The 11355-nt window shown below is 36.2% G+C and overlaps 1 protein-coding gene across 4 annotated transcripts; it reads left to right on the top strand.

Annotated features, from left to right (window-relative positions):
• The first annotated feature begins 542 nt into the window (after positions 1-542).
• Positions 543-10509, top strand: LOC113693963 (probable zinc metalloprotease EGY1, chloroplastic). Of its 4 annotated transcripts, XR_011816199.1 has the most exons (11): positions 543-1050; positions 3963-4427; positions 4575-4715; positions 4978-5079; positions 6455-6666; positions 7115-7165; positions 7241-7310; positions 8987-9055; positions 9270-9375; positions 9993-10043; positions 10163-10336. XR_011816199.1 is itself a non-coding variant. In XM_027212771.2 (10 exons), exons 1-10 carry the CDS (start codon positions 682-684, stop codon positions 10319-10321), a joined length of 1689 nt encoding a protein of 562 aa, XP_027068572.2. In that variant the 5' UTR covers positions 543-681; the 3' UTR covers positions 10322-10509. The 4 variants fall into 4 exon arrangements, 2 of the variants coding, with proteins under 2 accessions (XP_027068572.2, XP_071909975.1); XR_011816198.1 differs by lacking the exon at positions 9270-9375 and having other exon boundaries at positions 9719-10043; XM_027212771.2 differs by lacking the exon at positions 9270-9375 and having other exon boundaries at positions 10163-10509.
• Positions 10510-11355: the final 846 nt, after the last annotated feature.

Here is an 11355-nt window from a genome sequence, read left to right as displayed (position 1 = left end):
TGAACACTTTAGCTGAAACAATATTTTTTTTAAGTAAAACTTCAATAACTATAATTGGTGTACAATACATCTACAATTGCAACAAGAGAGTCTCATGGCCATCAATGAATTTTAAATTGATGATGTTAGACTTATGTGTGCTAGAGCCAAGATGTGCCACGCCTTCGAGTTGTATTCGAAGATAAGGGCATTAAGTTACCATGGAAATGATAACTGGACTAGATTATCAATGAAGATGCGGTGAAAAATGAGATTTAGATTACTATATTTAGAAATTTGAGGATTTATGTGTGAGGTTTAGGAATTTAGCGATTTGGAAATTTATCGAAAATTTGATTCTCAGTCTCTCTAAATAGGTTTTGCTTTGGGACAGAAGACCGCCTTTCTATTTCTACTTTCAAGTTTCAATTAGTATGGATTGAGTTGAATGCAACTGTGAAAAAACTTGGGACTATTTTTGGAGAATGCTAAAACACTTTAGGGACTAAATTTGCAAATTTTTCTAAAATTGAAAATACGAAAGTTATTTATATCTCTATCTTTTGTTGTCTCCCATGAATCTGCCGAAGCACAGAACGGATATTAACCGCCCAGACTATGCCTCTTGGCTCCATTCTTTCGACCTGTTCTTAGACCGCTCCATTTCACACAGAAACGCCCCGGAATTTGTGCAAAATAGAGATGGGAACTCTAGCTGGCTATAGCTCTAGCTTCAGCACCATCATTTTCAGGTGCCCTTTGAAGAATCCCTCGATGGAGTATGCCTACAGGAACCGAATTTCATTGGTAAACGGTAGTGCTGGAAGCTGTGATGTGTTGTGCCGAGAAATTATCAGAAAAAGGCGGCGAATTTCAAGTAGGTATTTTGGGAAGTTGATGATGATTAGGGCATCTTATAGTAACAATGATGATAATAGCGGCAGTGGAGAGGGAGAAGATAAGGATAGTTCTAGTTTGGCAACGGCTGCAAAAGAGGACACTGAAGAGAGAAGAAGTGGTGGTGGTGAAGATCTTGATTCTGAAGATTTTCCGGGCTCTGTTTCTTCCAGGGTAAACTTACTAGCTTTTCTTGTCTTATTGCAAGTGCTTTTGTTTTTGAAAAAAAAAAAAAGGAGAAATGGTTCGGACTCATTTTGTGCAGTTTGAATTGAATTTAGCTTAAGGGAAAGTTAGTGAAAAGGGTAGGCTGCCATATGAATTGAATTTACTTATTGGAAAAATTAATGTAAAGGGTAGGCTAGCTTGGGGTTCTAATTAAAGAGGGCTCAATTTTTTGAAGGCATTTGTACGGACTTGTGTATAAGAGAAATTCTTGAAGTGCCTTACTCACCACAATGCTGAATAGTACCCATTCTTGGAACTCTGGTGGTATGGTGGGGTGGAAGTTAGATGGATGCTATTGGGCAAATGCTGAATTCGGCACTAAGATGGACTCAAAATGCACCGATACGCGTACACTCAAAATGTACAAAATGTACTGATAGGCATACACGACATAGTGTACATATTGTAATGAAGCTTCTACAAATATCCTTCGTAATAAAGAGACATTTCGTTATGGATTGCGGTTAAGTGGACCGCGTCTCATAATAGAGGTGGTGCCCATTTGCACCTTTGATGTGAGATGCAGTCCACTCGACTGCAGTTCATAACAGAAATCTCCATAATAAATAGTCTAAAGTTATGCCTTTTATGGATTAGGGGTATAACTGCACCCCTTTGGAAATTTTCCATCAGTTTTCTAGATAAGCCCCCTGTTATAGAGCAGAAACTCTTTAGCATTGTTGGTTTATATTACTTGAGGAATGTCACGGTTCCCAGCTAATGATACCACTTTAATAATTGAACAGATGAAATAGAAAACATTCAAGTGGAAACTTTAGTTTCCTTTACGAATGAAACTAAAGCATGGAATGGATTGTGGACTAGAATAAAAGAAAAATGTTTGACAGGTGTAACAGTATGTCCTATATTCTGATTGAGGACAATATGCTGCATGACCTGTATTGAACTTAATATTTTTGACTTTGTGCGGTGGTATGAGCTTTAAAAGGCTTAATAAAAACTAAGCCTGCATCTCTGCCAATTGGATATCCCTACAAACAAGCATGAAGAAAACTCTCCCCCAAATAAGCAGCAGAATTCCCGAGAAATAGTTTTTTTTTATTAATTTTTTTTTGGGTTAACATTACCTATAGGCTATCCAGTGACAGAAGTAGAAGAGAAGTAGGAGGGGAAGTCAAGAGTGTCCAACTTAGATTTTGGTAGATTTAAGACCCCAATAGCTGTTGAATGTAATACGTAAAGTTCAGAAGGCAGCATTTTCATAAAGTTGAAGAGAGCCTTGAGAAATGGGAAGAAAAAGGTGCAAAACTGCCTACTAAACCTATTGTAACTTACATAAACACTAAACTACTAGAATAGAGCCTTGATCTTCGGGAAATAATCTGCTTACATAATTCTGGAGTTTTTAGTGATTTTCAACAAATTAGCAACTGCTTACATAATTCTGGAGTTTTTAGTGATTTTCAACAAATTAGCAAAATACTGCTGCCCAGAAAGAATAAAGAAGAACTTCAACAATCAAAGCAACATATATTGTAGCTTTAATTTTTTTTAATTTGCAGTAAATCTAGAAATGCTCACGTTGCAGCTTAAATAGATTTTATAATATCTCTCAGGTTACTCTTTCTTCCTTGAAGCCTCTTGGCGTGTACTATTCTCCTCTAGTTGGAAAAATCTCAATGATACACAGTTTCTTGAATCTCAGGATGAAAATAATTTTAACAACCAAAAGGAAGGAGATAAAGTAATTCAGAACTCAGGATTTGCATTCTGGTTAAAATAAGAAATCACTTCTTAGAAATGGCTGTGCATTCAATCTCTGAAAGCTGAATAATGTCTGTCTGGAGTTGAATTTTTGGTAAAGATTTATTACCTTCTTTTGTTTTTTACATTTTACTGCTTGCCTTTATTCCAAACTCCAGCTAGCTTCTAGCTGTTAACAGTTGGCTTTGCTTAATAGTATATGAGCTTAAAATGTGGGTTTGTATTCAAATAATGAGCTCAGAAGAGAGTTGACAGTACATGCAATGTACTTCACTTAAGCTTGTAATATTCTAGATTAGTAACTTGTTGTAAACTTGGAGTTGACAGTTTGCTTCACTTAAGCTTGTTCCTGAAAATGTATTACTTGATGACTATTGGAGTTTCAGTTTTGTAGTGTGAGAAAGATTTAGACATTTGACTTCTCAATTAGTTGATTAAGCATCTGACAAATAATAAAATCAATTTCAGGAAACAACAAAGCTCAAGACTCCTTTTGAACTTGTTTCCAAGCCTGATGAACAGCATCCTGTTCAAATACCGATGATGCAAAAATATTGAAACCTTGTCGGAATGTTTATTGGATCTAATCTCTTTATCAGTGAAGCTTAATTCCTCTAACAAAGCCAAACTCCACATTTACTTACCTAATCTATTTTGGTACCATGAACTTCAGTTGAAATTCACTTGCATGAATTTGCTACCACCTAGGATGAAGTCAAGTTGGACTTTACACATTAAGTGACTCTGCAACTAAGTAATCTTAACAAGAAACAGTACTTCATTTTGGTAATCTGAGTTTGACATGGCAAGTACAGGAGAAATTAAACATGAGAGTGACAGGTTCTAACCTATTTGCTACTATGGGCATGATATTATGCTGCTTCTGTATAAGTAACACAGGATATTTTGGTACAGGAAACAAAATATTGAAGAGAAATTATTTGATTTATAGTGACATGACTTATTGCACTTGCACATGCATTTGTATGTGTGGGAGAGAGAGAGAGAATGGAGATGGTAATGTTCTTGTATACAACCTGATTAGATTAAATCTGCTAGATCTTACCTTACATAACTAACAAAGCAATGTGATTTACAATGCTAATATCTTAGTTTCAAATTTTATTCTGCAGCAACCAACTATTTCTCCAGTTGGATCAGGTTATAATAACTTCCAAGTAGACTCTTTTAAATTGATGGAACTCCTAGGGCCAGAGAGAGTTGATCCAATGGATGTAAAGATAATTAAGGAAAAGTTGTTTGGTTATTCAACCTTCTGGGTGACAAAAGAAGAGCCATTTGGTGACCTTGGAGAGGGCATTCTCTTCCTTGGAAATCTAAGGTGCAAAAGGGAAGAAGTTTTTGCCAAACTTCAAAATCAACTATCTGAGGTAATGGGTGATAAGTACAACCTGTTTATGGTGGAGGAACCTAATTCAGAAGGACCAGATCCACGTGGTGGCCCCCGAGTTAGCTTTAGTATGCTGCGGAAAGAGGTTTCAGAACCAGGCCCAACAACTCTCTGGCAGTATGTAATTGCTCTTCTGTTGTTTCTCCTTACCATCGGTTCCTCTGTGGAATTAGGAATTGCATCTCAGGTATGGTTAATAACTCATTGTCCTGGCTTAGTAACATTACCTCATGGATATTTGTTTTGTTTATTAATATTCACATTTCTGGTAGTTGCATCTGGCAAAAGATTCATTTATAGTTCTAGTCAAGCTAATGCTGATCTTTAAAAGCAGATAAATCGGCTTCCTCCAGAGATAGCCAAGTATTTCACGGATCCAAATGCCGTTGAACCACCAGATATGCAGCTTTTATTGCCATTTGTAGATTCTGCTTTGCCCCTAGCATATGGTGTACTGGGAGTTCAGCTGTTTCACGTAAGCATTTTTGTTTTTGCTCTGACCAGTTAGTTTCCTCTTGCAAACTCCCTTGCCTCCAATACATGACCACTGACATGCAGCTTTTACATGTTTACTGAATGGACATGGCGTTTGTCACTTATTGGGGAAATTCATATAAGTGCTGGTGTAGAAAATACTTTATATGCTAAAATTTTCATCCGGTTCCTTATTTTGCTGCCCCTTTTTTCATTCTTTTCTGTTTGAACTAATTTCAACTTGAAGGAGTTTATTCCTGCAGGAAGTTGGACATTTTCTTGCTGCCTTTCCTAAGAAAGTGAAACTAAGCATTCCGTACTTCATCCCAAACATTACTTTGGGGAGCTTTGGGGCAATCACTCAGGCAAGCATATCTAGCCATCCATTTCTACACTTTGGAACATAATTAGTTGTGAAGATGAACTTTTTAATGTAACTCTCCGAGATTTCATATAATTTTTTCTGCTTCAAGGTTCGAGGATTCTGAACAAACCACAGTTTTATCTTCTATGGATTTATTATCTATGTACTTGCTTTGGATCTACCAGATAGTGTCCTGAGTTTGTAAAATAAAAAATAAATAAATAAATGAAGAGCAATGCTGCAAAATAGATAGACAAGGCAGCTTCTGGCTGTGAAAAATTTTAGGATTCATCTCATAGTTCTGCTGAAAATTTTTCTTTTTCTTCTACTTCCTTCAGTTCTAGTTTTAGCCAGCTAACCTTAGAATTGCCGTTGTTGCTGCCGCTGCCATCATTCGTGACCTGCCTATGGCTGCTGCTGGCTGAAGACCTCTTTCAACAAGCTAACTATAAATGTTCTAACTGTTGCACTTATCGTCTTTTGTATTACAATCAACAAAAGTTGAACCAATTGCAAAACTCTCCACCAATCGTGGCAGCTCCATCACTCTGAAATACAATCAAGACCAAACTGCAAAAGTATCATACCATAACTTTCCACTCTGTACTGGAAGACGAAATCCCCAGTCAATTTTTGTATTTTATTCTTTTTCAGGAGTTTTCAAACTCCCCGAATTCATGGGCAATGATTTTGGACCTTCCACAGGAATTAAATGATTATCAGTTAACTTAACAAATTAAAAGCGTGGGGATCGGAAACTAGATGGCCATTCCTTACAGCTGTTTTCCTTCTTAGCAAACATGTCCATTTGTGTACTACAATAACTTAAAAATCTTTTATGAACCAAGTCTATTGAACAGAAAGGAGGCCCTTTACTTACTCAATCTTTTGTTGTACTTGGCTTGTGTCCTAGAGAACATAATGTCTACCTCCAAGAGAAGAATAAACTTGATTAGAATTGTCTTCTAATGTGTTTCTTGTGTAAACTTGATTCTTGAATAAGAAATTGACTGCAGTTATTTCCTGGATGTCGAGTATAATTTCAACATGTTATTTTGGCTATTCTGAATGGCTCTGTTTTTCATTTCACTTATCAGTATCTATATTGCTCATGACCAATTTGCTACAGATATTTGTTTATTTTTCTTGTTGCAACTGGAAAAAGATGGTGTCCTCTCCTAAGTAATGGACTGGTTTAAATTGATCCTAAGCAGATGATAGTGAATTATTTCTGGCTGTAAAACCTTAATCATCAGTGTACCCTTCATGTTGAAGAAAAGTGATTGGTTGATTATCTAATTGTGATGACATTGCAGCCAGCAAATTATTCATTTTGTTTTATTATAATATTCGTTTTCTTTTTTTGGCTGATGCAGTTCAAATCCATTCTCCCTGATCAGAAGGCAAAAGTTGACATTTCTCTGGCAGGCCCATTTGCTGGTGCTGTGTTGTCCTTTTCTATGTTTGTTGTTGGTCTTCTACTTTCATCAAATCCAGCTGTTGCAAGTGACTTGGTGCAGGTTCCTAGTATGCTTTTTCAAGGTTCTTTGCTTCTTGGGCTGATCAGTAGGGCCACTCTTGGTTATGGGTAAGTTGCTAGTTTTCTTTCTCGCTCGATTATCCTAATAAGATCTCTTTTCAGGTAGATGACTCATCAGCAGTGTTAATTATTCTTCACCCCAAACCCCTCCTTTCTGCCCCAAAAAAAAAGAGAAAAAGAAATTCTGGCCGCATGATCAGAAAAGTTCCACTTCTAGAGGTCACATTACCTTTTGGCTTACATGTTGCAGATTCACTTGATTGTATTATTTTGCCTGTTCAGTACTTGAGACAATTTTCTCTTTTAATAGGAGAACATTAACAGTAATTCTCAAGGAAATAGCATCTGTTGTTCGTTTGACTGAGATCTCTGCTCTTCTAGAGATTCTTGGTTTTGCCATGCTTGTTGATATTCTGGGAGACAGTGCCTCATACATCAGCCTTTGACGAAGTCATCTAAATGTATGAGTTAACACTTTCTACCTACTCTTTTGCAGAGCAATGCATGCGGCAACAGTTTCAATCCATCCTCTTGTGATTGCTGGCTGGTAATGTACTGTTATGGGTCCTTGTGCTTTACTATGTTGCTTCCATGCATGACTTACTGTCAAGGGGTTTTGCAGGTGTGGATTAACTACATCAGCTTTTAACATGTTGCCAGTTGGATGTCTTGATGGTGGAAGAGCTGTGCAGGTTCTCACTTTTCTCTTTTCTTTTATTTTCCAACTTCATTTTTCTTTTGGTGGTAGAATAAGTCTATAAGGTCCATTTTCCCTTTTCTTTGATTATGTTTTGATCAGCATCAGCTGTGATACATTAGCTAAAGGCAAAACTTTATTTTCAGTGGTGGAGAAATACTTTGAAATTTACATTTTCATGCTGTATGAAATCTGATTCTGAGATCACTGTAAAGAATCTTACCTGGGATTTTCAAATTGTCCAAGGATGACCTGATAATTATGCTACCTAACTGCACTTTTGGTTGACAAGTAAAATTTTCAGTTGTTTTCGTTGAAAGTCTTCACATAAACAGAGTTGACATGCAACTTTAGCCGATGCTAGTTTTCTTCTTTTCTCTGAAGATCTCGACAAAATTTTTCAGTGATTACCTCCTAAATCTTAATGTAAATTGTTATGTCAATTACAATTGATCCTGAAACTAATATTAAACCACAATGAGTGAGTTAAATATCATAAATTTTTAAAGGCTCAGGATGGTTAATCTTAAACCAAACCTTGACAGTTGAAATGTCCAAAACAGTAGGAGACAGAAAGCGAAGTGTATTTGAAGCACAGGTTTTGTTTCACTCTGCCTGAAGCTACTGGATTCTTATCTCTGTAGAAAACGTATTGCAATTTTTCACTAGGTATTCCATCTTTGCGGGCTTTTTAGTCAATGTTTATAGAGCATTGGTGGAATTCTTGTATTTCTGACATCAAAGATGCTGTTTCTTGAAAAAAGATATGTGTTTTAGGTCATCTAGCTCAAGTATGGGAACTGATTATGCTTCCACAGCAGCTTAACCTTTAAGAAAAGATTATAGAATGCATTAGAGCTTCGGCTGCTAAGGCTACTATATTACGTGATTTGTGCTGTATTGCGTCTTCATGTTCTCTGGATAGACTTGAGGCCCTGATCTTCACTAGGAGTTGATAAAATTGAAAAATGGTTCACCTTTTTTCCCCTTTTATTTGTTGTGGTCAACTTTGCACCCAGTTTATGACAGTTGATATTTGTTAGCAACATGATTTTCCCTCTCAATCTGAAGTCAGATACTGTTTGTTGCTTTTGGGGTTTTAGATTTTGAATTAGTTTGCTGAGATTATAATGTTAGAACATGACAATAATGCTCTTTTTCTTGGAATTGTATGGAAGGTATATAAGGATATTGGTCTTTCTAAATTATGAAACATAACATTGAACATACAACGTAGAAATCATGACTAACAAAATGGACAGAGTGAATTAAGATAGATTCATGCATTCTCAAAGTTGGTTGCATGTTAGATTTAATGTTAAGTTTCATTGGCTAGCTGGATGCTGAGCTGATTCAACGAAGTTTGGACCATTGTCCCTTCAATAACATTCAAGAAGGTCCACTTGCCTGCTTCTTAGAAATCAAATGGGTTTCACATCTCTGCAACTTTTAATTTCCTGCAGTGGAAAGTGGAACACGATGGTGTAAACATATATCCATTATCCTTGTACCTCCTAGATTTCCCTGATCAACTAGACATTATAACAGGAGCTATTGAGAGTTTAACAATTTTGTTGTGTTGGTCAATCAATCTTTTATACCTACTGGTGTTATGTGCATTTAGATAAAAAATGGTTGAATGTGATTGACCTTTGGCTTTGTGTCTGACAGGGTGCTTTTGGGAAAAACGCACTGGTTGCTTTTGGTTTAGCCACATACACTTTGCTGGGACTCGGAGTGGTATGTCATCTCTTTAATTTCCATATTTGATCAATAGACTTTAGAATCTGATTAAGTGCTCATGGCGCTTTGTTTATGAATAGATGAAAAGACCAAGTTTCCACTGGTTCATTATGTTTCATCAAAATTTCAGACAATTATTGAGAAAATTTTGTAACCTTTATGTTCCTGCTTGGCCTTTCCTTTCTTCTTTGTTTCAAATTGTCATGTGAAGGTATCTGTTTAGTGCATAAGCCCACTGGGCTCTCAGAACTTCATTCCACAAGCATCTTGATGGAGGGAAAAAAAAAAAAGAGCCCCACATAATGACTGTGGATGTGGTGAGCATTATTAATACAGTATTATTCTTTCACAAAAGGATTCTATATCACTTCTTTAGCTTTTATTTCATTGTATACCTTCAAATATCATCCTATACTTCTTCGAAATGAACTTGGTATTGTCTTGAATCTAAAATTGCCAAGTGAATACTTTCCTCCTAGAAAAAGCAAAATTAGTTTTTAGAACTGCATGAATCTTAAGTACCTTTTGATACAATTTACATTAGAAGAAATCAACAAAATGTAATATGAAGTTCTCTTATTTCCATTGTGCTTACTAAGGGGTTAGATGCTCTAATTTTCTATTGTTCTTTCTCTTCCTCCGCTTTCTTCTTGTTTCCAGAAAGCTCTTAAGCTCTGTTTGCATTTGCAAACATTACTGGGAATATGCGCAGGGTATTGAAAACTCAGCTCTTCAGTGTTCACTGTGTAGCTCACCTCATAGTGTCTGCTGCCCATTAATGGTGGAACAGCTTCACTTGTTCACTTGTTCTTCTTGTTCTTTTAAGGGTTGTCCTGGAACAGCGATATTCAGATAGAGCCTTAACTTTCTCCTTTTCAGTGGCTCTGTAGAATGACTATATTTTCTTGATACCTGTTTCTGAATCTACTTTCAGCTTGGTGGTCCTTTATCACTTCCTTGGGGGTTATATGTGCTGATCTGTCAGGTATGTGAAGCCTGGAAAAAGTATATTAATAAGCAGTCTGTTGTAAGCTGAAATTCATTTCAAGAATGAAGGACCATGTGCATAAACTTCAGTCTAATGAGCAACTCTGGCATTTGCAGAGAACTCCAGAGAAACCATGCTTGAATGATGTCACAGAGGTTGGAAATTGGAGAAGAGCGATTCTGTCAGTAGCAATTTTCCTAGTAGTCTTGACGCTTCTTCCAGTATGGGATGAGCTTGCAGAGGAGCTGGGCATAGGTCTCGTAACCACATTTTGATGGAAAGTGGTAAAAGCAATTTTGAGTTTAACATTTGAGGAACCTTATTGATATGATGGCTCGGACAAGTCATTCTATCACAGTTTTTTCCTCATGTATTAGGTTCTGGAATTGTATTGTATATATACTTGTGTACAGAACGATTCTAAGGCATATCAATCTTGAAAGTGAAGATCCCTTTCATTTTTCCTCTTGTTTTCCTACTTTCGGTTTTAAACCATGTAATTGCTTGAGAAAGGAAAATAGCTCATATCCAAGGATTTTGTTGTCTTAAAATCAAGGGTTCTCTTTTGTCCTACTGCGTGTTGCCCTCCTTCCACCACCTAATTTTTTGTAAGAAATCATCTTTTGATACGTTTTTCATTGATTAGATAGGAGGGCGAATATAATCAATTTTCTCCCCGAGGGGAACTGATGATTTCAAATTGCTTCATTTAGGGCACTTTATAATCATCTTAAATAGGCCATGGGCCAATGTTTAACTACTCCATTGCAGAAAATTATGGGAAAATGGCACTAGGTTCTTCGCTTTGAAAGATTCTTGGTAATTTGGTTTGAACTCTTGAATATAAAAGATTTGTTTGATAAAACTAATGTTTGAAATATGAATTTTGAATTCAGAAAATTAAGTGCTAAAAGTATTAAGTTGATGAACTGTTTAAGTAATATGTGTTTGATAACTAACTGAATTATAATAATGGGCTGAAATATCACACAAATGTTGTGCTTTTATTTTTTTTTTTTAAAAAACTGTCTCTATTTGTGTATTTGGAGAAAAAGAGAAATGCGCATGTGTGGGTGAGGGAGAGAAAATAATGAAATGATTTAAAGATGGTGTTTAAATATGAGTATTTGTGTGTGAGAGCGTGTGTGCATGCATGTGTGTTTGTGTATGTGGCGAATATAAAGAAAATAAATGTGTATTGTGTGCGAGATTAGTATGAGAGTGTGTTATGCGTGTGCGTGAGGTATAACATGTATAGTCAATTCAAAAGATTTAGTGAAAAATTTTCACCTAAAATTTTGTATACAAA

Source organism: Coffea arabica, chromosome 6c (assembly GCF_036785885.1).
Source record: "Coffea arabica cultivar ET-39 chromosome 6c, Coffea Arabica ET-39 HiFi, whole genome shotgun sequence".
NCBI classification, from domain to species: Eukaryota; Viridiplantae; Streptophyta; class Magnoliopsida; order Gentianales; family Rubiaceae; genus Coffea; species Coffea arabica.
The sequence above is the reverse complement of the archived record's forward strand: the minus strand, read 5'-3'. Positions and strand labels throughout refer to the sequence as shown.

Bases quoted from the DNA above. Each gene is read 5' to 3' on its own strand.
- LOC113693963 (XM_027212771.2), top strand. From the start codon at position 682: ATGGGAACTCTAGCTGGCTATAGCTCTAGCTTCAGCACCATCATTTTC. The intron at 7,166-7,240 runs GTAATGTACTGT...GGGGTTTTGCAG, and splicing joins CCTCTTGTGATTGCTGGCTG to GTGTGGATTAACTACATCAG. The intron at 7,311-8,986 runs GTTCTCACTTTT...TGTGTCTGACAG, and splicing joins ATGGTGGAAGAGCTGTGCAG to GGTGCTTTTGGGAAAAACGC.